Raw genomic sequence first — 27,088 nt, 5'->3', positions numbered from 1 at the left:
ACTACACGAGGTGGTGATAATAATAAAAAGAGCCTTACCTTCCCAAACTGTTCAAAATACTGCTTCACATCTTCCACTACTGTGTTGGCTGACAAGCCACCCACAAATATTTTCTTTGTTCTTGTGACCATCTGAAAAAGAAAAGGGCGAGAGAAGGAGAAGATAAGTGACAAAGGCTTCAAAATGTCTCACACAACACCTTTAATGAGGCTTTAAACACAGAGAGCAGCACCTGATGGGGGGGGGGAAATAAAGGAGTGAGGACACATTGTTGCTAAACAGGAATGAACAGGTTCACACAGTCCGGTTTCAGCGACGTCTTCGCAAATTCCCTTCACTACGACTCCAAATTACATTTAAATCCTTAAAAGTTTCTGTTCATCTTAAGAAAAAATAAAAAGCAGACGAGAGTAATTTATTGACTTTTGTCGAACAATTAATGAGTGATGTAAGATGGAATCAGAGTGCATTAAAGCCTCATTTAGTTTCAAACAACAATAATATTAAGGATTATTACCCACAGCATAAAAAAAAGGGCAGGAACATCTGCTGCAGAGAGTACATGCTAAATTTAGAAGGAGCCATTTCTCAGGGAAATACAGTAACAACTCAACGCCAGTAGGACTGTCAGATCTGTGGGGCACTATGTTGTTTTTTTGCATACAGTGATTTGTATAGTATATGGTAAATGATATTATATGTTCAATTATAGTATATGGTAAATGATTATGCATGTTTGACGAAGAGAGAATGATTCCCAAGTCAGTATGAACAATATTTGTCTGCACCACTACTCTTTAAGTTAGTATCACTATCAGAGACTGAAAGAAAAAGCTCTAAACTAGGACAATATAATCCATTGATTGTGTATAAAAGCAGATGATGACGGTATTGAGGTTCCACTGATACACGTGTTCAACCAGTCTCAGCTGTCTATCATGACATTTCACCCTGTTTTTACCGCATCAAATAACTGATCAAAAACCAAACTTACTAGAAAAACAACCACTTGCACATATACCATGGTGATACCTTTCTCGAGTTGAGAAAATGCATTTCATGGGATGTCATGTCGTCCATCTTTTTATACAGTCTATGGATTAAAGTAATGGTCTAACAAACTATGTGGTTGACTTGTTTTTTTGCAGTTCTTTGGCAGCAAGAAAAGACTATTGTAGGTTATTATCAAAAACATTTCTCGCCATAATCATTACCTGTCTCCTATAAAGTACCAGATTTATGCTAGAGCTTGGGAATTTACTGAGATGATGTGGCATACAATAATGATTTGAGATGCACTGCTCTGTAATCTTACAAAAAAAAAAAACTGCAGAAATGGCAGAGAAAGTCACAGCAGCTCTCGTCAGAATTAAACAAAAAGAAAAACGAAGGGCACAGGAGGAACACACTCTAGAGACGCGCAGCGTACAATCAAGAGGGTTCAAAAAGAGTCTGGCTTGATCAAAATGCTGACCGAAACACTTTCGATCTATGAAAGAGGCTTAACACGGAGAAAAAAAAGAAGCAACATTCGGCTAGAGCTGAAGTAACCATCTGTCAAGTGCTTTCCAGGTGCACGCAGTCTCGCAGGCTCATAGCCCGCACATATGCACGCAGCCTCCCACACATGGGTCCTCTCTTGTTACAGTGCGCTATTTTTTTTTTTGCTTCTGTTTGTAAATCAGATTGTATTGTTTTACCACAAAATTCAATTAAGCGAATGTTTCAAAAACAATGTGGACGTTTCAAAGGTCTACATTTATTCTCAGGAATAACTCCAATTTAAAAGTGAGGAGGAGAACAGAGATCTGCGCACAGCCTGTACCTGGAGGTGCAGCTAACAGCACAGATGTAAGAGTTTGGGTCAGAGACCAGCACAACCAGTAACAATATAATCAATGTGTTATTACATTTACAAAAGCAAGACACTCATCATAAAGCTTGTGAAAATGTGCAATTGCATCTGTCTCATAATTCCAGAAATCTCTGTCTGTATGTGGTTTGCATATCTCGAGAACCGTTCATCTTACTGGCTCAACAACTTCAGTGTTGAATTTGATGCAATTTGGACACGCAATACGTTCAACATCGATAAACTTTGAATTAACAGGTGACCAGCGCACTGGAGCGGCAGCGTCAGGGGATCGTGATGACAGCACGCACACAACAACTGGCGCTTAGTACGACACAGCAGGGCACTTTTGCAGTTTTCAGAGAGAAGGCATTACCACAGGCCAAGCAAACAGCCCACTCCAAACAGGCAGGTTTACAACGTGCACTGCACTAGTTGCAAATAATCACCATAATAATAAACACACAAAATTAAAAATAATTCGAATATACATGTAGGTTTTGAGCATTATGAATATAATTCCACGTGCTATGTTTAGGTTAACTTAGAAAAACAAACTATAACAAACTAGTCACACGTCCTACAGGACACAACCCCTTTAAATAAATGACACCCATGCTAACATGCTAACCTAATACCTTCCAACGCTAAACTACTAATGTGTTGAAGTGAACACATGTTGACATGCTAGTGTTAGCATGTTTAAATGCTGACAAAGCAACATTATGTTGCACGCTAAGTGCCAGTCGTCACATGCAGCGTTGCCGTGCTAAGTAATGATCACCTCAAAGCTAATGAAGCCCAGCACCTGAGGCTGACAGACTGACGAGGTAACGCTGAGCCTGACAGGCTGAGGATGAGGAGTTTTTTAAAATGTAAAAGTGTATAGAAAAATAAACTCTCTTCTTTCCTCTGGTGCCACCCGCAGGCTGCATATTTTCCGCTGCCCCACTGTGGTTTGGGGTCTAAGAATAGCAAAGTTGTCTCATCCATCCCACAATTTAATTTCCTGCCGCGTAATGAGCGTTACAGGTTCACAGGGAAGCCTGTGGCAATGGGGTTATTTTTTACCTACTTCGCAATGGACATGCAAAATATCAACTGGCTGCTTTAGGGTTATACACACAGCCGAGGCCCAGCAGCTGCATCATCCTTCTCCACCTCCTCCTCCTCCTCCTCTTCTTCCCAACATCATGCCTCAGGCCTCAGGGGTTATCAGGCTTGGATGCTGCCTCGGGCAACCCCAAGCCATACAACTGCTGATAAACTGGCTTTGCAAGTATTTATCAACATCACGTTTATCATTGCCAATCTAAGTATAAAAAAAAAAGGGGGGAAAAACAGGCGATGTTCATCTCTGCTTGCCTCTCTACAACAGCTGTTTGCCCCACCTCCCTCCTGGGCCACCCATTCCCCCAGTCATTTTTCAGCCTTGTTCCATCAGGCTACAGCCAGTCAAGTTTTCAGCCATGTCTTAATACTTTGACATGTCTGCCCAGTAGCTAATGGGATTTCTTGAGTACTGGTACCACACAATTACTTTCTCTATTGTTCTCTCAATGTTGACAGCAGACATAAGGCCTCATAGCTTTATGTTGTGTTCCTCTATGGCTGTACCATGTGGTGTTGCCATTGTTTAAGATACTAGGTACAAAATGCTATTTATGATTGGTTGTTTGATGCATTTCATGTCGCACAAAATGTATAATTTATTTACAGACTACTTAAAGATCTTTCATTATTCTTTTTGTCATGTAAATAGGCAGCAAGTGCAATAACACAGAGCCCGACTGAACGAAACGACTTTAATTTGACATGGATCATTTTACATTTTAACAAATACATTTTCTTTTCAACCAAATCATACGCTACGCACAAATACCCACTGGGGAACAGGAAATTCCCTACACTGCACTTATGGCGACATTAGTTCTGATCATCTGGATCCAGCTGCACTATTTTAAAAGTAATTTTTCGACAACATGTCAGTTCAAAGTGACAGATTTAAAAGTGGACCACTCCTCAACCCAGTTTTTTCCCTTTAACCCAATTTTTCAAACATTCAGTTATTTTTGCACCTCCCAAAGAGAGCACGGTGAGCTGCGGGTGTGCACGGGCCAGTGCGTGTGCACTCACACATGAATGTGTTTCTAATTTCTTGAGTGCATGAGGCTGCGAGTGTGAAAGGCTGCAACAATTACTGGCCTAGTGCATTTCCATGGTAATAGAAGCCTTGCTGTAGACACATAAAGGGAAAAATGTAGAAAGCTTCTGGTGCTCTTCTTACTCTTCTACACCTGTTAACAGTTTTTAACAAAGACAAACAGTACACCCCGAAGTAAAGCAAGACCTTTTCCATGAGGTCATCAGGAAGAAACTGACGGCAGCTCCTCTCATGATGCTTGTCACTTTAGTAATGAAGTCAGTCTCGCTCTGAGCTATTTTAATATTTCCAGAAGTTAGGACGACACTGCTTTAATTTTTAAAACACTCTTAATGGCATATGCACCGTGTTGATTTTAATAAAAGCACAACTCGAACTGACAGCCTCTTTTTTTTCATAGCTTAAATTCTGCATTAACATTGTAACTTTAAGTGCGTCACATTCTGTTTATTTGCAAGTTCAACATTCAAGCACAGAATATTCCCTCAAAAATCCCCATCTAACACTGTTACATGGTCTATATTGCAGAGTTGGTAATGTTGTATGAGCCATGTAAGCTATTGTCAGTCCACATGCAAAATAAACACCTGATTCAGGTCATGCAAATACAGTCCAGAGGGTGCTTAAAACTGACTGCATTGTCCATACACCTCTTCAACAATATCCAACTCGTACCCTGCAGCAGGCACAGACACACACACACACACAGAAACGTGCACGCGCAGCACACGCACACGCACACACACACACAGAAACACACAGAAACACACAGAAACACACAGTGAGAAGCTCTTAACAGTTGAGCAGCCAGGAAGAATGTGTATGCCGGATCGCACAAACTTGACAACTGGTTAATCTATGGAGCTATTTAAATTATTCATATCCATCACAAAATATCATATAAATATTTATATTGCATAAATATACAGCCTTTTATTCTCTTCATCTGTTGGACAAAAGTAAGATTTACTCGGCTCTTACTCCATGCAGGGCTTTGTGGTTTGCTAAATGGACCTGAGAATGGCTAAAGGCTGACCTGAGCTACTGAAGTAAATGCTGAGCAGTCAGAGTTTTTCTGTGATGAATTTGAGCAGCAGAAATCAGCCTGAGTCATTTTAGTAACTTGAGACACAACCAAGTCATTACTGCTAATGAAACATTTTGTGAACTACAAACCAGAATTTGTGAGGCTTTTTGACATCCAACCAAACTGGTCTCACAATTGCCGCTCATACAACCCTAAGGAGAAATGTTTTACACCCAAAGCCATTATCAGTAGCCATGTTTACAATTGCTACATGCACCACCATTATGGACTGCACTTTAACACTTCTCCACTGTGAAATAGTCACTGGGCCATAATCATCTGTCTCTGCAATATAATCGCTTCATGTGCAATACATTCACTATACATATTCTCTTACATAATATATTTCTTTACACTTTAGATATTAGTTTAATTCCATTCATATTATCTATATTTCTATATATTTCCTTTATATTTCTACTTATTACTGCTGATGTCTTTTTGTTGCTGTAATATTACAAATGTCCCCATTGCTGGACTAATAAAGGACTTCTTGTTCTTCTTCTTATTCTTAATTTTGGACTGACCTACGCTAGTGTCACCTCTAAAAAAAGTGACACCCTGGCGTGGCAACATTTTGAGCATATCAACGAGTAGCTTTTTGATGTTAATGTATGATTCAATTAGGCTAAAAAGGCTAATAGGTAGAGCATACTCACTGCACTGTGTAAGGCTAACGTGCAGATTGTTTCTCTCCGCAACCAATCAATTGGTTGAACAATAGGTGTGATATGAGTTGACCAAGGTTGTTTCTGTTTGATGACAGTCCAAATAATTTGACCTTGATAATATTGTGCAATAATGTAATATCCAAGACACAAGTGATCTTCCAAGTAGCTTTAGAGCTGACTTTTTAGGCAAGTTCGGAGATGGAGACACAATCACGTACACAATTGCATACACAAATGCAAACCAGACCAATCTAAATCTGTCAATGCTTCTTTCATGGACAATTTCCGGTTTAGGTTGTGTGCTGCATGTGTGAAATGACAACTCTAAACAATCTGCAGTCTTTTCAATCAGGTCGGTTCAGTTCATATGAGGAAACAGCGAAAGTGTCTTTCTTCCTTCTCTTGCTAAAGCACCTCATTGCAAATCCTTCTATATTGTGCTCATATATAGTATATTGTTGCTATAATGTGTTCAAGTATGTCATATAAAATTAGATGCTGCTCTGAGTGCTGGTGAAGTTTGAAAAGGTAAGCGAGGAGCCAACATCACAGCGCAAAAGAGTATTGCTATTTGTGGAAAATTTGAGGACGTCTACCAGTGGCAACAAATTCAATTCAAAAAGTCTCTGTTGCAAAAAAACAAACATCTATCCCATAATATCCCATGAAGATCCTGTAAAACAAAAAGGCAGGAGAGAGAGAGAGAGAGTGGAAGAAGAAATCTGTAACATATTTATGCAAATCCTGAGATTTTACACAGACACTCCACCTTTGATGCTCCAACTGTATTTGCTTTTAAATTCATGGCTACGATACATAATGACAAAGTTATCTGGTAGTTGTACAGGAAAGGTTGTAAGCTGACACTATTTATGGCGAGAGGAGGGAAGGATAAAAATATTCATTCTCAGATTTCAAATCAATGTCTTCACCTTTTCCCGTCCCATTTCCTCTAACATGAAACTTTATGTCCTCCAAGCAGAGACTCTTTGGGGAGCAGTTTGTTTTAACAATACAATATTATTATTAAGGCTGTTTATACTGGTCATTCTTCAATTAAACAAATATGCAAACTTCCAATCGATTGCAAACTGCTGCAAAACTTTGCATCTCCACAACTTTTCAATTTAGGGTATTAACTGTGACAACAGGTGCAAATGAGCACAGCTGTGGTTCAGCTGGTTTGTATTAAGTGCCACAAAACAAGGACTAATGACAGACTGTTTTCACTTATGATGGAAATATTAGGAACTTATAATAGTGGTTGAGGAGAAGGCGATATTGGTTAATTTAGCCTAATGCCGTCACCTCAATAAAAACGAATACGTAATAAAAATGAATCAATGTGGGAGATTTACTTTTAAACATTTAAAACTCAAAGAAATTGTAATAAGTAGTGAATCCTTGCTGTTTCAATCATAGCATCCTGCAGTGGAGCCGCTGTGAGTCATTATGAGGCAGGTTAAGCACATTTTCAAGCTGGAAGCCACAAAGGGAAAGAGAAAAGTAAATTCATGTGGAAATTAGCAGCTGCTACCTTTCTCATGTTGTGGTGCTGAATTGAGAGCGCCAGTCAAATAAGGTCTAATACAAGATTTTTTGAGGTCATCAAGCCTTCATTGATAGGACAGAGTTTAACTGTAAAAGTGGGTGAGAGAGCAGGGAAGACTCCAAAATGTATGTGTTCATTTTTCTCTTTCTCTGTCCATCTCTATCCTCTATCTGTTGCAATGGTCAGTCTGTACAACACCAAGACTAATATATATATACATTTAAATATATATATTAGTCTTGGTGGTCGTTAACCCATAAAAGGTATATATTTACATAGATATATATTTACATATGTACAGCACACGTCAACTATTAACTTGTATATCTCAATTTCTTCTTACACTCACATCTGAGCTATTAAATCTCTGATTCCATCATGTTCTGGCTGTTCCTTATTACACATTTTTGTTGTGGTTGTTCATCACTCACCATGCACAATCCTGTAAACACATTCACACACACACTAGCGCTACATGCACAATATGCCATTCTCTGAGCTGGGTTCTCCAGCGGGTCGCTGAGATCACACATCCAGCTATGATTACAAGGTGTTAAGCCTTCATCATGGCCCTCAACTCTTACACATACGGGCTCACACAAACAGCTGTAAACACAGAGCCCCGGACGGGGAGGAAGCAGACAGGGGATTTCGATGTCATTGCTCATATCTAAAAATAATGGGACAGATAGAAAAAAAAAAGCCATTGCACTATGTTGTATAAGCCACAATTGTTATGGTTCTAGCAAGGGGATATAATTACTGGCATTCAGATCCTGTCAGTGGCCTCGTTCATAAGCAACCAGAAAGCACCAGAGAGCATCCGTCAATGCAATGCAGTATGATCAAAGGCCTAGACGTTGTGCAGGCACGATGCGCACACACACACATTTGCGCAAAATATTTTTAAAAACACACACACACACGGGAGACACGGCCAGTCCAGGTAAACACTGCCGCTGCTCATTTGCATCACTACAGCTGACTCACAAAAGAGAAAGCACAGCCAATAAACAACAACAAAAACCAGCACTATCACTTGTTCTTCATAGAGACAGAACACAGAAGCAGAGCACAAGACGGTAAAGCGGGATTAGATCGTCAGTGAAAAGACAGAAAGCTGAGCGATTAGCAGCAACAACTGTGTCTTTGCCCAGCTACAAGTTGAGGATGAGGGGGCCTTGCCTGGTCCAGTTCCACTACCCTGCATGTCCTTTCAAAAAGTGGTCCAATCTCAGCTCTAGTGTGCATAAATAGATCTGTAATTGCTTATTACAATACAATTAGGGCAAAGGAGATGAGAGAGGGAAAGATGCTTAGTGCAAATGTGTAGTGACAGGCCGAAGCACCCAGACCCCGGATTACAGTACCCGTTTGCACAGACAGAAAGTGAAAGGAATAAGACAGAGACAAAGAGGGAGGACGGAGCGCAAGAGACAGGAAGAAGGAGTTGGGGGTGGGGATGGGCTGTCAAGCACAGGGCAGAAGCTAATGACAACCCTGGCTTCAACTTGCAGAGACGTCTTTGAAGCCCGGCTCTGATCAGAGCTGTGATTGCCACCACTGCAGGGCCACCACTCCTATATTAACCTACACTAACAGCTATTCGGTGAAAGTCACAGGCCCTTTCCAAAACCCGACTCCAGCTCGAGCAGGCCATCTGTGGAATGGCCCTGTGAGACTGCCAACATGTGAGTAAGGGACACACATGTAAGGGACACTGTTTGCATATGGCCTTGCTATAACAGTGACAGTCAGCCTGAACATGGGGCCAGTTAGAGCTGATTAGCTCTACTTCCCTCCTCAACCCACTACAGTTATGAAGATTGATAGAAGCAGCTTAGAGCTGATTATAGGGCCCTGGAGATGCATGGGCCCATACCCAAACAGCACATTCACACTGCATTCAAAATGAGCACAGCATGCGATCGCTAGGCACAGGCCAGGCATTAAGCAAACGTTACAGCAACAAGAAGCAAATAAGAGAAATGGACAATGCCAGAAGTGCTCTTAAGAGCTTTTTGGAAATATGAATATTATGCTAATTAGATGCCTGCTTGTGGCCAAATCTGGGACGTTTGAGCGAGCACGTTATGAACATTTAACAAATTTCCTAGACAATGTATTGTGAACATGACTGGATATCTAAAACTCACTCCAGGGTTATGAGCCACAGCACGCCTTCATGTGGCTACGGAGGCCTATTTAGCATGCAGAACACAGAAATTAATCTTGTTTTGACATGAACCAGTTGTGCTTTGAAATGCAAAACAAAAAGAGTTAAAATCCATAATTTAAAAAAAATCTAAAATATCTGGGTCGTGCTCATGTCCAACGAAAGTAAGAAATCTGCAGAGTGTTTGTGTCGGGAGGGGGACAAGTTGGAAGACGAGCGCACTGGGTACTGGTTATTTTAGTCTAATGTCACAAACATGTGGCCGAGTAAGAAAATGGTGGTTCATTTAATGGTTGAGCAGTGATGAGGCCAAAACGCATCCTGCCAACAGTGTTAAATTACCGTAATAAAATTATTCAGCTATATATGTAATGTCCATTGCTGTCTGTGTGGATGTGTATGCTGTGAAGGCGGTGACAGAACTTTGCAACAAAGTGTTATTTGTTAAGTAAACCTGTCAAAAAAAAAGAGACTAAAAGCACAGAAGTGTTAGAAGTGTATGTCATATAACATCTCATTCAGGGTGAGAATTAGAAATAAATAAATGAGGAGCACAAGCAACTTGCTATTGGCCAGATTTGTTGAAGAGTGAAAATAACAATAATTAACTTCACAATGCAGCTCAAACATAACATTACATACATAGTGCTTCACTTATAAATAGACAAAACTCACGTTAAAGAGGCATACGATGTAAAATCCCAGTTGAAGTGCACAGCTGCCACCTTGTGTCAGGTTGTCACTCGATGCTAGTCAATTTGTCTGAATATTCCCAGTTTGACTGTTCCATAAACCGACCACTAGTAGTGCTATAGAGAAGTGCTTTTACAGGGGGGTAACCTGGATTGCTTCTATTGAGCATGACGACGCACAAGTTTGAAAGGTTTTGTTAAAAAAAATCTTTCCAAAGGTTTTCTGAGGAATAAATATATTTTGTCGACTTTCATGTTGATAATGTAAACCTACATTGCTTTAATTCCATAATTTGTATTAAGAATTCATTGTTTAAACTCTACAATTGTTCTAATCAAATGTGTCATTTTGTGGACTGAACATGGGGAAATGTTGTGAACCTAAACTATTCTTTACACTGTGGTGCCTCCTAATCTGCTCTGGGTCTCAGCTGCCCCCTCCCAGTCTCTGAACCTGCACCAGGATGAAGAGTCCTCCAGCTTCATTGTGTCCTACTCATATCAAGCATAGTCAAAGTCACTTTATTTAGTTTGGTCTCTAGTTTGGTCTAGTTTGGTCTCTACAGTCCAAGCTTTCTAACAACGCAGGGAGAAACTCTTATGTGAAATCAGTAAAGGGCTTAAGTCCAATAATATAAACTGATGGGTCAGTCCAGTACCAGTGCTTTCACGCACTTTCAACAAAAGTGAAGGTGCAGCAGGGGTCAGGGTCAAGGTCAGAGGTACGGTACTGTTACAGAACATATCGTGTTACAGAGAATGTTACAGCTTCAGAGAACTGCATTAGGAAAGTCTGATTGAAATAAATTAAGAAAAATTTAATGAGCTTGGGTTAGTGTGTTCAAACAAATCAAGAGCACCGTCAAAAGTTCACATTGAGAAATATCAAATACGAAAACCTACTGTACAATTTGACCTGCTGTTACCATCAATCAGAATTTGACACTTAACACAGCAATCGAAAACATTACAAATCTAATAGCGAGTGAGATTCGTTTTCTATACAGTAAATAATCTGTCCTGCCTCGGCTGTTTGAGTGGCAGTCTTTTCAATAAGTTGATGTTCTCTTGCGTGACCCTTGACACTGATAGCAAATGTTAATTTCTGTAACAAGGCCCCTGTCTTAGTGCTGACAGTAAGCACTGGAGGGGAAAACAAATGGGATTTTAACTTCCAATTACAATAATGGCTTTTTGTGACAGCCCCTGCAACTACGCACCTTACCCCCACCCCTGCCTCACACACACACACACACACACACACACACACACACACACACACACACACACACACACACACACACACACACACACACACACACACACACACACACACACACACACACACACACACACACACACACACACACACAGAGAGAGGGAAAACAATGGGGCTAATCATGGAACCTTCATCTCTCTCTGGAAATGTGGTCATGTGACATGATGACAACAAAAGGAGGAGATAAACAGGAGGAGGTGAGGCCACACACACACACTTTGCAGTTTGTTACAGCCAACGGGTTTAGGCTCCAAATAACAAAAGCATCTCTCTCTAATAATTCACCTTCCAAAATGTTCATAAAATAATCAAATCATCACTTAAAGAAAACTGAACATAATAACTTTTCATGGAGGTGGAATTCTTTGTATAAATATAATGAATTAAAAAATTTTTGTTTATTATTAAGTATTTTTTACCTTCCGAATATTTTTCTAATATTTTGTAATCCTTATAAAGATATAGATAGATGTACCTAATAAAATGCCCAAGATTATAAAATTATTTTCTCAGCCCTTGTACTGCTCTCTTTGATGCATCGTGTCACTCCATTTCCTCCTTTAATCCTCTCACTATCATCAATTTATGGTAAACAAATTGAACAATAATGATACCGCTACTTAATTAGCCCAGAAAATTAAACCTTAAACTTTCTTAATCAAGATTAAATAGTTTTAATAAAGAATAAACTACATTTTCATCAACTGATTTATGTGTTGTCTACAACTAACAAGCTCCTGCGTGAAGGTTGTGGTTTTAAACTCCTCTTTATGGAAAGAGAATGACAAACTCTCAATAAACAGCAAACCACAAATATGAGGTAGATCTATGATGTGTTAAACCTCCTCGCTGCACAAGGCCTAAGCAATATATTGATATTGTGATATTGCTATTGATGAAAATTATTTCCCGATGATTATTGATATTGTTTCATTGACTGGCCCTATCCGACATAGATGCACAGTATGAAAGATACACACAGTAAGTGGTTTCCATCTGTAGTCAATGATTTGTGGAGTTTCAAAACTCGTCCTGGCCCTTCTTCTAATGCACAACTTAGATAGACATGTAATGGTGCTTCACTGTAACACAGAGTGATTCATCATGAGAGCACAAACAATAACAGTAAAGTAGAGTCCACAGCTCAAGTAAATATCTTCACAACTTTCCTTGAATTCCCTCAGGACTGCCTGTTTTCACCTGCTTTGCTCTGTATCTGCCTCCAAACACACCGGGTTGCCATGGGAGCAACGAACTCACCCTTGACACAAGACTCTCTAAATAATCAAAATAAATTGTTCAGTCTGGACACAGGATTATTTGAAGAGCCTTTAATTACTGGTATAGATTAAAGGATTACTCAAAATCAGTCTTTAACTCCTTTTTTTTTAATTGTGTAATCATTTGAGTCACTTTTATATTTTTCTATCAATATTTGATATCCTTGTAAACTTTATAACTTTGGGTTCTGGACTGTTGGTTAAGATGAAAACAAGCGGTGTGGATTTGAGCTCTGGGAAACTGTGAAGGGCATTTTTCACAACTGTCTATCATTTCAGAGACAAAATGATTAATCGCCTAATCAGGGAAATAACTGGCAGATTAATCAATGATGAAAAATAATCATTAGTCGCAGCCCTAATTAATTATGTAACCATGTAAATGGTTTAAGCAGACTCACACTGGCAGTAGCAGCATTGTTGTCTAGATCTAAGTGCGGCCACACATATGACTAACTGAATGCAACCTTGTTAATCATTTATAAGTAAAACAAACTCCAGGCAACTGCCAAGATGATGGAAACACAATTCATTGTACTTCAAAGTTAATTATGTGGATCATTGTGCTCCAAAAATAAACTCTAAGTGTGCATCATTATGCGTGGCACCAAGGTCATCAGGCATTCAGTATCTTCGAAAACATGAATTAAACTTGCCGCCAGCGGCTTCTGGGGTGTTTTATATTGATGGCTTTTACTGTTCACCTCCAGGACATGAATGTCAGTTTTTCCCGAAGGAGGAAGCAAGTCAGGACACTTCCTCCTATCAGAAGAATCTGCTCCACCATGGTGTGGTCTGAGCTTTGTTTCTTACGCAGTGAGCTGCTGTGACTGAGGTGACTTTGAGCTCTCTCACTCTGTGGGACCCGTCAGTTGGTCATTTGTGGCTCTGATTTCAATTATCCATTGGCTAGTTGAGAGATTTGTTGATAAGAAATTACTGTTTCTGTTTTATATTAATATTTAACAATCTGAAAAATTCTGCTTCCCAATTCCTTTCCCAACATGTGTGTAACTGAATTGTTATTGACACTGAAAACCATGAAATGCAATCAAAGGAAAAACACAATTACCTTAACAGACACACAAACTGTAGCAATGTAATATAAACTGAAATGATTTAAGAAAAATGTATTCTTTAAATTAGATTAGAAACGTTAAATTAGAAAAGTGACCTGAAATCAGTTACATTTAAAATAAAACATTGTGTTTTTTAATTGAAAAAAATGATTTCCTTTATTTGGAGTCTGGTCATCTGGAAGCTATTTTAAACAAACAGCAGCTTTTCTATTTCTGACTCAGTGTTTTTCTGTTCACCCCCACCGACAATGGTTGTGGTCCACTTAATTGATGTAATTAATGTTCATCATGGTGAGTGTTTGCTGAATGACTTCTAAACCAAGAGCCTGTCGGCTCCTCTCAGGAAGGGAATTGGGCGAGCATGAAGCACTCGAGTTTTTTGTCATGCTTCACAGGAACCTAGAAATGAGTGGAATAATTCTCAGCTCTTAAGCATGCTCAGAAGAGCTCAGCAGCAGGGCTCAGCTAAGTTATTCTCCATGGTGTAGATTGCTCCCAGGCAATCCCGGCCAGCCAGCGTCCGGCTACGTGGACACACATCCGCTCAGCCCACAGTACACAATCGTTTAGTGGCAGGTGATGCATGTAGAGCAGGCACAATGATCCTGACTAGATGTCATGTAAAAGGGGAGTGTTTACACTCTGTTGCACCGTGGCTGTCTGTGTGTGGCAATGCTGAAATGCCTTGTGCTGTCCTTGGTGCAGCTAGGTAGTGCTGTCTGGAGGTGAATGGAGTAAAACAGAAGGAGGAGGAAGAAACACAGAAAAGCCGGGAGGAAGAGAAGGGAGTAAAATCTTACTTTGTGCGGTGGAGGATATTTTGTTCTCTCATCTCTGGAATTATAGAAACTGCTTGTGGCTAGTAGAGGCCTCAGCTGCGGTGAAAATAGACCCCAACTCCCTCTCCCCCTCACAATCTACTCCACATCTCCAAATCTTCTGTCTCTGCCCCTGAGCATTGGCAGAAACAAACAAAAACGTCCTGCTCTCCACTCTGTCTGCGCTTCATTTCCTCGGAGGAAGAGGGCTCTCTTAAAATATTCAGCCACTTTAAAAGTGGCATGTCACACTGACCACGCTATTTTCTGTGATGAGCTCTAGTCCTAATCCTTCAATGATACATCTTCTCCCAACGCCATCACTCAAGTGAGGGACCCTACAGAATAGTTATTGGTTGAAGAATCTGTCCAAAAAAAAGAGAAAAAGAATTGCTGGATTTCCAAGTAGCTCTTACACATCAGGCGTATAAATGGAGCTGTGTGACACTGTGGTCAAATGGATTTCTGCTCGCAATCCACACACACCCTTAACATGCTGCTGGGCCTCAATCTCAGCCCCAAGCCTTGGCTCAGCCCACCTGCACCACCTACAGTGTAATTCACTCTCCAGCTAAAGCCGGGTAGTGGGCCTGACCCCCACGGCTCTGGCCGTCAGTTACTGCTGACCTCCAGCAAGGTGCCAATGAAACATGTCCATTGAGTGGTGAGCAGAACAAACTGCTTCACCCGGCTCCTGCTGACATCTGAGCATTTTTAAGAGTGGTAACGGATCAGCGCAGGTTCAGAGCCGCACAGCCGGACCGCTTTGCCTCCGGCCGGAGCAGAGCGCGGCGGCACTGAGAGGCCGAGGTGCGATTCCCTTTGACTTGAAACTGTTGAAAATATTACGCGGCAAATCGGTTGAAGACCACATATTTTTACGACATATGTTTTTAAGTGGTATTTAAGCAAAATTATATTTGTTATAAATAATAGAATAGTCTCTGGTGACTGTGGATACTAATTTTGTAGCTGCGAATTATGCATAATCTTGTCTTGAGCAATTTTTGCTCTCTCACCAGTCAAGACTTCCTTGAGTCTATCTATTTTTTCAAGCTAGTATATTAGCCTACTCTCTCCACACACATCCAGTGGACACAGAGCGACACAGACGTCTCTTGGGCCTCCATTTTCTGCCTCTCTGTTGAATTAAAGTCCAACACTGCTTCTGTCAGGTTTGATTTTCCTTACAAACATTCCCCTTTTATTTATTCATTTATGTGTATGTTTTTTTAATCGTATGCCCTTTTCACAACAGGCATGCACCATAAACTGTGAGCGGCTGTCCTTGGTTTCACACTGTCACTCCTGAAAACAAAGCCAATGAGGTTTGAACCAGGTGAAAGTTGCATTCAACTTGCATAGTGCGTGCTGAGGAGATCACCGGTATTAACAACCCTTTCACATAACTGTGAATGTAATTTCAAAATGTTGCAAAACAGAGCTAAACAGGTAACAAGTGATCTTGTGATAAGTCCTTCTCGATTCATCATCAAATGACTAAAAATGCTGTGGAAAAAAAGGTTGTATTCATCTGAAAATATAATTACCTTTCTGTGAGGGAGTTAGAAATTATTCAAGATCAACATAATTCAGAGGGATTTATTTAAGAAAAACATACTCGTTGAGTTGAAAATTAATTGTACTTTTAAAAAACGAGCAGGGTGAAAGAAAAATAAATGAAGTGCACATTTTAGTTCTAGCAGGACAGATTCTCTCAATCGGGGGTTTCAGTCATTAAAACAAAAGCAGCTACCGAGCTGAGATCCAGAAATATTTAAATATCAAAATAAAGCCCCAATTTTACAGAGTCATTAAAGTCATTAGAGCATTAGCTCAGCCTCCCTCTGATCTTTACTTCTTCCTTTGCCTTCTGCAATTCAGTGAGAAAAATGAGCCTGTGTGTCCTGTAAATATTTTGACCTTTATAAAAATTGAGTCAGTTCAGCTGCAACACATCCAACTACTCTGCTATTCTTATTTCTGCACGCACTGATCCTCCGTCACTTCTCTCTCTCTCCCTGTCGGCGCTCTCTCTCTCAGCTGTGCAGTGCAACGTCATTTGCATAAACGCACGTGACTGAAAGCAAACGCGGGGACTGGAGGACCCGGGCAGACTAATAACAATCCGGCCTGCATTTGACAGCTCACTCTCAGTCAGGTGAAACTCGGGCTTTAGTCGAACGTCTGTACACACAAAGCAGCAACACGAGCGGCAACAATTCAGCAGTGTGAGAAATAGGAGGTGCGGGGAGAGTGTGTCAGATTAGAGAGTCCATTGCATGAGTCTCACGCTCACTGCAGGAGATTTGGCCTCGGGCCATGTTCCAGATTTGGGGGAGTTCCAGGTGTTACTCAGCACAGTTATCCAGCTTATCAATCCTGCTTCATGACTCAGGCCTACACTTTTACTTCTTTTTTTTTGCCTGCCTCACAGCGAGAAAAACAAATTCAAACGGAAGCACGGTTAACGGATAGCTGGTGCAGGCAGCACTGCACTCGAGCTAAAAATGGAAACTGGCAAGTAAAAGGTGATATGTTAGCGACCCAGCAGGAGGTGAGACTGGACAGGACTGTTCACACGCTGCGGTTCAGGGGAGCGTCAGTGGTTTTAAACTCGACACAGGGTGGAAAATATTGGTTATCATCATTTTCAAAATGAGCTCATGTCTCATTCACAACTTCAAACTGGCTCATTCACAGCACTTCATTTCCAAAGGGGGTATATTTAATGAATTTAATTTCCTTGTGCATAAGAAATGTGATAATTCATTACAGATTATTACATTACTGTCAGGTAACGGCGGCAGGGGATGTATGCTATTGTTAACACGTTCATTCTGAAATTGGTTTTTACATTACAAAAATAGTGTAACAATGAAATACACTGTCCGTGTGATTTTGTCACCTCGGGGTGGGATTATCCTCCAGTGTCCAAGGCGCCTCCACTAGCAACATCATTTTTCCATCAAGAAGGCTGAGGATAATATATTTTTATTACAAGGTCTGACTTATTACCAAACTGTAGGTCATGTTGCATAAAAAAGAACAGAATTGCCCTATTAATAAACATAACATTTCTTAATCCAGTCATTGTTAAGGCAGAAATCTTTGGAGTAACTGCATCATGATTTGTAGGGTAAACTGACTTTTCTAATCTTAAAACACATATGAAGGAATATCATGCTATTGGAAACTGAGTCCAAATGAAGTCTTCCTAAAGAAGTGATTCAGTTCACACCGTTCAAATGTGATACCTGGAGCTAACAGTAATTTTTGATCACGTTACCCTGAAGCTAATGTTAGCCTTAGGCTCCATTGAGAAATCTGCTGCAGTCGATTTTGCCCAGGGCTTTAATATGTGCACGTGGAAATGTTATATGAAAAAATATTATCATTCCAAAAGCACATCTCAGAGCGTTAACATGCTGTTCATCTTACATGTTCTCCAGCTTGAACCTCTGCCACCTCCACTCACAGTGCTGAGTCATGAGATCAGTGCATTATACAGTAATTACAGGAGAGTTAAAAGCTTTACAAATCTCAAGAAGCATACGTGACAGATGTGGTTCGACTCCAACACCCCTCTACCACCACCAACCCTTGGTGCAGGGCATCTGCCAGCTAACCATGCACTAATACAACACATCATGCATGTGTATGGCACCAAACACACACACACATACTCAAGAGTCCCACTCGTTTCTTGTCTGTCTGCACAGTAGCCAACCATAGGCAGCACAGAGCTGCAGAAAACAGGCTTAGACACACAGTTCTACATGAAAACCCTTCTTTTCCATGAGCTGATCCTTCTTTGTTCTGCATAAATGCCAATTACATAATTCTCTCTGGCATGCAAATCAGATTAGATAAGGCCATGGCAGATCACCTATACCGCTCGGTCTGGTGCTGCCTCCGAATACACAAGAACGGAACAGTTTGGGACACCTGATTTCTATGAATTTCACAATTTGATCAGAATTTAATCAAGATGTAATAACTAAATACTATTTTATTCATACAACTGCATAATAGTATTAATAAATCTCATAGTTGTATCAGTATTTTTTTTCAAAGTTCATGAATGGTGCTATTTTTAATGTCGAAGGACATATTTGGCAAATACGCCGTGGTATTTGATTAAAGAAGATGCTGCTTGAAATTTTGATCCTGAAATATCAAGGGTATTATCAAATGTTAGAGATGTCCAGGAGTACACATGACACACAATATCAGGGGGATATTTGTATGCTAAGAAGAGACACTGACATTCAGCTCGTGCGCCCTGATACCCAGAGCCACACTGGGAAGAGGGAACCGATGCAAATTAGCAAATCGAAGGGAAAGTGACACTTTGCTGTTGGCTGTAGGAAATCATCAGCGAAATGTTGCGGCGGTGCACAGCGCAGTCAAGACAAGTACAAAAGGGCTCTCGCTATGCCTCTCTGTGTGCATGTGTGCAAGGGCGCGTGTGTGTACTTCCCCCTCGTGTGTGTGTCTGCGTCGGCTTCAGCCACGGGGAACTAAAGAGCCGAACAAACCAGAAGTTGCCTGACAGCGCAAGACCCTACCCAATGTGAACGTTGAGGACAAGGGGACAGCTGGTGGAGAGGAAAAAAAAAAAAGGGAACAGAAACGGAAAAGAGGGGGGAAAAAAACGATGCTGTGACTGCAATGTACTGCTTGTGATGTGTTTGGGGAAGAGCTCGTGTCAGAAATGTATGACACAGAAGATGCTATGTCTCTATTTATTCATCGGATCTATGAACAATGTGTGTCAGACTAAGAGCGGTGATAAAGAAAAACGAGAGGTTAAGAGGGTAACTATTCACCACAGATGTGTGTGAGAGGCAATATGCTTTTTTTATTATATGTTTTTATACTTATTCGATTTTATTTTTATTATATTATATTGTGCAAGAGTGACCCGGCCAAGAGGGCAGAATAAACATTGTTACAACAATAAACCCAAACAATATACCCAGAGATGAGTGAGCTCAATATTCACTTAAACCAAGCAAAACTAGGTCAAGGACCAAAATCCAGTTATGATGCATAAATAGGTACAATTTTCCAATTTACCATTGTGGTGACATTTTAGTGGGAAAAATCACATTGACCAAGAGTATCATTGACTTTAATTTACCTGCAGTAATCAGCTTGAACAATTTCACTTTTGCACATTATCACAATAAAGAAGGAACCGGCTCATTTAAATGTTTTTAAAAAAAAAAAAAAAGAACCACTGAAGAACAACAAGCAATGACATAAAATAATGTTGCGCTACAGGCTGTCTATCAGAGTTTGGAGTTCAGCATCTGAGTGAATATTACTCCGCTGGAAATATAATATGTTGATACATTTTTAAATATAATACATACAACGGCATACAGAGCAGTTCGGCTGCAGGCACATTTCAGTGACTCCGACTCTCCCGAACGTATACATGCTCTAAGTGCACAGGCCAGGCGGCGGTACACGGAATGTGCGTTACGTTTTGCATTAATAGATGCAATCCCGGGTCCCACATTCCTCCGGGCTCTCTTTTGTTAATGATATTATGAAGCGCACAAGAGCAGTGACATTTACTTGATATTCAGCTTCCATCTTAGCACATAAGAATGCTAAAAATATATATAGTGGAAAGAAAGGACTGTTGGTGGCTCCCTGTTGTAGACACACAGAGAGAGAATTGCTTTCTTAATTTTGTAATCCATCATAATCTATGTCATTTTTTGCGATCTAAACTACCAAATAACATTTGTATAGAAAAGCTTTTTTTTTTCTTTAGACAGTACAATTTTACATTTAGAACATCCTTCCATCCATTCCTCTATATTGGCCCTTAAAGACAGTGCTTGTTTAAAATGCCCTATGAAGCGACGATGTAAATCTGAAAGGAAACTGCTTTGAACGAATGAGTGAATGATTATGTCCTTCCACCACTCGCCAACAAAAATGTAATTGGGTCTCTCATGTCGTTACTTTGTTGATCCATATAGAAACACAGCCAGCAGTGAGCACATCTAGGTTGTGCACATGAGGTAAACATCTTTTACGCAGTAGCCAGTGGACATACGGATAAAAAAGAAAGAAAAAAAAGAACACAATAATAGGTTTGATGTGTCTGTCCCCCCTGTGCTAAACTATCAAACAGAGCAATGTGTTTCTGCTGGAGGCCTGGCCGCTGGGTCCAGGGGACAGATATAGCAAGATACAGATCTATAACCTGCAGTATCAGGGCCTAATTGATGCAGGTCTAGCATGCAGGGGAGATCGACATGACAGGCATCAGCCACATGTGACAAGGTTTATCGGTTCGTCTGGGTCTTCTGGCTGGGAGGAGTTAGACAGAAAGTCGTGTCTGCACACACGTGCGTCGCGCACAGCTCATTTATACTGTTTTTGTCATTTCTTTGTTTAACAGTGTATGAAATTGTCATGGAGTTTTTTTTCCTTTTTTCCGCCCTGTTTGTGGAGCCTGCGGAAGGCGAGGCTTATCAAAATGACAGTACAGATTGTGGCAACCAAATCCTGCTTGAATAGCGACGCTCCGGCAGTGTGAATTTGAACTGTCTGCTTGGAATACCCCCACAGATCAGCGATGAAAAAGTGTTAAAATTTGCGAGAAACATCTGAAACACAGATGTCTAGCGGATGTTCCCTATAACACTTCCTCCTCCTCTGACATTGTGAGCTGCCTCTCTTCTTTTCATATGCTAATGCTCAATCAGGCTGCCCAATCCACAAGCATTTCCAAACACAGTTTCTTTTTTTTTCTTCAAGCAATCAATTTACCTTGGAGAGAGATAAAAGCTTAAAGAGTCACATAAGAGGCGAGCTGGAGCAAATGGTGATATGCATAGAAAAAAACTACCAAGACGGGAAAGAGGCAGTTCGGGAATAGCTGGATAATGTCGGTATAAACACACAAGTCTATGCCTAGGAAGGCTCGACTGAAGCTCATTCTCATCTAAGCCAAGTCCCCCCCGCCCCCTGCAGGAGGGACTTCCAACACCTTCAGCTGCAATATAAATGTTAATAGAGTTCAGGGAAAGAAAACGAGGCGTAAACAAACAAATGTGGTATTCCATGCTTTGGGGCAGCGGGAGGGCTCTGCCATTGAGGGCTATGTGCGCCCGTTAGTATATGCACGTATGTGTGTGTTTGCGTACGCAAGTGCTACGGGAGCGAAGAGAGAAGAGGGAATAAAGATGGGGCTTCTCACACACTCAAGTGTGAGCAACGCTGTAGTGGACCTCCAGCAGTGGAGCCCACCAACCTCCCACTCCCGCTGCCGCCCCTTCGGAAACCCCTCCTGAAAACTCCAAAGACAACTGCCATAGCTTTGAGGGTGAGAGCCGCTCCAAATCCAGAGTCACTACTGCCACCCGGAACTACACACACCAAGCATTCAAAACCAAATCAAAAGTAGGTGTCATTGTAAAATACATTCTTTCAAAAACGTAAACGTATCACAGATGCAGTCTATGTCTGCTCTTCTCTGTGCCGCTAACTTTATAGAGGGTCACCCGTCTTCGTACACTACACAAACGCAGCAAAAAAGGCGGCGAGGCGAAGGGTTAGGTGGGTGGTAAACACTCACATCTTCATTCTAAGCACACAGGCAGCCACAACTCTCCGTCCTGACTTGTTCAAAGGGTTGGCAACCTTCAGACCAATTAGACATCACAGGGCAGCCTGCACAGCAGCCAGCTTTCATATAAACGGCTCTCCATGAATTTTTAATCAGCTATAATTTAAGGATTTAAATAAAGATCAAATTCTTCCGGCTGCACTGCGAAAGAGGTGTCTGCCTCTGTGTGAGTGTGTGTGTGTGTGCATTTTTATGCAATCAAATGGAAGTGAGTTTGCATGAATGTGTTCATCTGTTCCACTCTCTGTCTTTCTCCAGTCCTTAATGTTTCCTCCTCTTTCCCTCCCCGCTCCCCAGCTCCCCCGATCCCACCTGCTACTGTTATGAGCAGAGGCCCGGCAGGTTGTCTAACCCACAGCAGAAAATTTCCTGACTGACTGGTTGACTGGTTGGCTGGCTGAGTGGCAGCATGTGAAGAGCAGGAGACAGATCTGCAGGGAATCACTGACAGATGTAATTAATGAGGTCATACTTGGAGTTGGCAGTCCCCTTCATATCCAATTCCTGACAATCACAACTGAACACACCTGCAGCTCCATCGGCGAGGGGGGAAAAAGACAATGCCCCGCTCACCACACAAAGAGAAAGATAGATGTAAGGGGAACATAAACTCGGACGGTGTTTTTTTTACAACACACTGTCACTTCTAAACCTCAGATAAGAGTGTACATGGCACAAACCCCAAATACATTATCCCCACTGTAGTGTCGAGGAGTGAAATGTATCAGTGGCTGAGCTAAAGGTCTTTGTTTTTCCTTTACAAATATCTCTATTTAAAAGAAATGTCTGAAAGGATTAATGTGTTTTTTAATTGCATTTGTAAGTAAGCAAATGGTTAGTGACTCCTCCTGAGACAGCTATAAACAGACTTTACACCTCATAATTGGAAATCGTAAAGGCAGGTCCTCTGAATTCCCATTTTTCTCCCTCCACTCGCATACTCAGATTCTGTAACGCTCAGAGGTGTTAAAGGTGCAGGCCAGATAATTGGGCAGCCTGGAGCTGTGATCTCTCTTGTGGTAATGTAATATCCTGCCCATAATATTTTTGGCTGGACCAACCACGGCCCGACTCTACAGCCGCAACAGTCGGGAGTGAGTGCGTTAGTGAGCAAACACGTTGGACAAATCAACTGAAACTCATTCCCTTTGAATGGGGTGACGTCAGGTGTTGCTGAACTGCATTGTTGTTGCGTTGCTCATCTCTTCAGCACCGGAGGCACCAGCCAATCACATCGAGCACTCAAGTGCAGGGACTGGCCAATCATATCTTGTTAATGTTGAAAGCATAGGTAGAGGCAGCTGGTGAACCTGGTGTTTGTAGATTAGATTTCCCTTTGATTTCTCTTTGGCATTGTATTGATAGCTAGCATGTCACATTAGCTTGAAACCCGGCAATGTTGAGTGTCCCAACCACGACACTATGATTTTTTTTTCGTTATGATGATTGCGCCAGCAACAAGCATTGGACACACCCACTATCAAGCATTAACGCAACGCATACATGTAAGTCCGAGCGGTATATGTAAACCCTGACTCGTTAAAGATGACCTTTTCAGCTATCATGTTTTTAGAGACTTTTCTGGACAAACTGTAGCTAGTTTCGGTAGAAGAGAGTAGTCAGTGCTGCCCAGCAAGTGAGGGACACATCTTGCACTGCTTCTGTTCTGTTCAGTGAATGTCGGAGCACCAGTTTGTTACCCAGAAGAAAGCTGTGCGCTTTGTGAGATACAAAGACAGAAAGATATTCTGTTGCCATTCTGTCAAACATTTCCCTCTGTGTGCTCAAATAAAAAAAAAACACATGTCCTGATTTGGAGGGACAATGTCGGCAAATAAAGAAATCTGGATTTTTCAGAGCAGAGTCGCAGGTTGTAAAATGACTTGAAAGTGACTGCTGGTTAACATGTAGGTTTACTGGTCCACGTCTCAGTCACTATTTCATATGTTTCTAAAGTCTGACAACAGAAACTGAATTTAGCTGTATTAAAACACTGAGTACAGAGGGAACAGGAGTGAAGCAAACAGACAATGGTGCTTAAACTGGCCGACACTACACTGAATGCAATATATGATAAAATAGTGTCATGAATATTAGAATATTGATGAGGCTAATATTCAATGCAAACCAAATTTTGCACATTACATTAAACCGGGTATTTGACTAGTCCTGTTTACTAAAATGTTTTACTTTTCTTCGGACATATAAAAGAAACGTAGATACATTGGTACTATGGCAGTATACATACATAACACTAAGCCAGAAAATTAATTTTGCTGAATGTCACAAAGTATTCCTCCATTTCCACCCAGACCATAATATGAAATCTCCCGGCCTGGATTCTACCTTCGTGGCGGAGAGTATTTATTACCTGTAAACAAGCAGGAAAACAGGCCTTGTCACGTTTCACTGGGGCTCCCTCACTCATCACTAATATGTGAAAATATGTATTCAGGTCAAAGATTCCAGGCCCTCCCTCGAGACCCTGTCAGTCTTCAGTCTTCCTTAGTGCAAACATGCAAACAAACATGTACTAAAGGGCACACGTTGCCCAGCAAACACTATAGACTCAAAGGAGAACAAAGGAATCCATGAACATCCAGAGTATTACACACAGGTATAGCCATGATGTGCATTAGCGTGTGTGTGTGTGTGTGTGTGTGTGTGTGTGTGTGTGTGTGTGTGTGTGTGTGTGTGAATTCACTTGCATACTTTCATTTTCCCTTCTTCCTATGCAGCTTCAATGGAACACTTACTATCCCTGACAACAAAGGAGAGGCCTGGCAATACTCTTGTTATCCATCACCTCTTCAGTCTTGCATAAATAATTATCATCGCCCCCCCACACAGCTCCAACCGATTTCCTCATCACTCTGCACTTTTAGCCGTTCTATTTTTTTTCCTCCTTAGTTTCCTTCGCTTAGCATCATGGGATACCAAATATTTTAGAAACCAAAGTCCTGGTGGCTCTTCGAGGATGCTTGATGCAATTTCCTGGGATGGTTTCGGTGCACTCTGTAGGGAATTTATAACCTGACTCACCATGTTTGCCCTATTGTGAGGCATTACAGGCCTGATTAGAGTGGTCTATTTTTGGGATGGCAACACCCTCAACTCCGGGGCACGGTCGATGACTGAATGACTGGAACAGCATGAAAACAATGTAAAACCTCCTCAATGACATGTCTCAGTCAACATGTCGGATTCTCCCCAATTATTGCATACATAAATACAGCCTATATTTAATTATTTTCATTTGATTTCATGTTTAATTCGTTATTACTTATTTTAGGGTTCTTCTTTCAGTGGCATAAAAGCACTTGTAGTTCACACTGCTATTGCATTAAGTAAAGGTGAATGTGATGACTAGGTCCGAGCAGTGCAATTTGACTTTGTTCAAATATTTATGGAAGGTGTGGAAAGTGATATGACTGGGGGATGGAAAGTAAAGTCATCAGTGAAATCATAGCACCGACCCTTAAATTAACCCCCTTGACCTTGTTGCTAGTGCTGCTCCTCACTTCTGTCTGGAATTATTTGTCTGCTCCAATAAATGTGGAAATTGCGAGTGTGTTGCTAAGTGTTAATGCATGAAATGGCCTCAGGCATTGTAGCTCGCTTTGGCCCTTTCTGGTGCGGAGCAGAGTGCAGCATTACAAACACACTGGAAGCCCCACGTGAAGCTCTTCAGTGCGGTAATTAAGAAATAAAATTTCAACACAATTACTAATAATTGTGTTCCCTGAGAGGAATCGTCCTCTGCAGGACCTGAATACCAAATAGGCTGACCTCTTTCAATATTGCTTATTTTTTTCTTTTCTCCTTTTATTTCCCTCGTTTTGTCTTTTTTAATGATCGCCAGCACATTTCAGGTGTTATCATTGTTTTAACACAGCTTTGGTCTGGCATTCATGTCCCCTGCTTTTTTGTTTTTTTTATATTTTCTTCTTTCCCACACTCCACATCAAAGAGCTGTGACATGTTTTATCTGACCATTTCACACACAGCCTGGAGAGCCTATCTCTTATCCCACCATCACTATCCATTTCTCTTTTTCTTCGTCTATTTTTCACACACAGACACACAGCCAGTTGGGTGGTGGTGGGGGGTCTTTTAGGGAAAATATGTCAAAAAGTCAAAGGTTAAGGTACCCTTCAAGGAAAGGGTTTCCTTGTGATGTCATGGCACAGCCTTTGGGGAAAAAAACAATCAATCAGCACTTAGGGTAGATGAAATCAATGAGAGAGGCAAATACAAAGAGTTTAAAGACTGACATGTAGCTAAAAAGGTGGAGACAACCTCTGCTTCACCTGCACACCCCCTCCTTCCAGCCATGCTTTCCCCTTTCTTCTTCTACCCTTATATAGAGCTATTTCTTTCACTGTGAAAGACACTGGTTAAGCCCTCTCGACTATACCTAAGTTATTTATAGCCAGAGAGGTTCCACAACAGATAACCATTGTCCAAAGTAGGAAGAAGAGGGATGATAACTGGTTATTTAAACCCAAAGAGGCAGTGCAACAAAAACAGGCTGACTTTGCCTCCCTGTCCACAAGACCCCCTAATGTTGCAAAGTAGACAATGAGACTATATTAACTGCTCAACAATGGGGTTTCTAAAGTATGATGAGTCCCACAGGGTCTACTGGAGTTAAAGGCTGTTAAGGATTCTGTCCATTGGTCTGTGATGAATGATGTGGTCGCCTGCGTACTTTAGCAATGATAACTTATAGCTCCATTAGCCTGTAACTACCGAGAAAGGGTCACAGAAAACGGTGAACT

General features: G+C 41.1%; 1 protein-coding gene across 15 annotated transcripts in view; it reads right to left on the bottom strand.

Moving 5' to 3' along the window:
* msi2b (musashi RNA-binding protein 2b) overlaps positions 1-27,088 on the bottom strand; it is a 250,492-nt gene that overhangs the window by 176,081 nt on the left and 47,323 nt on the right. For all 15 annotated transcript variants that reach the window (XM_035179048.2, XM_035179049.2, XM_035179051.2 and 12 more), the window contains one exon: positions 39-131. In XM_035179048.2, the coding sequence (XP_035034939.1) occupies positions 39-131 (93 nt within the window). The remainder of the gene's footprint in view (positions 1-38; positions 132-27,088) is intronic.

The sequence above is a fragment of the Hippoglossus stenolepis genome, chromosome 15 (genome assembly GCF_022539355.2).
Source record: "Hippoglossus stenolepis isolate QCI-W04-F060 chromosome 15, HSTE1.2, whole genome shotgun sequence".
In the NCBI taxonomy this organism is placed as follows: Eukaryota; Metazoa; Chordata; class Actinopteri; order Pleuronectiformes; family Pleuronectidae; genus Hippoglossus; species Hippoglossus stenolepis.
Note: the sequence above shows the minus strand (reverse complement) of the source record. Positions and strands in the feature narration are given on the sequence as shown.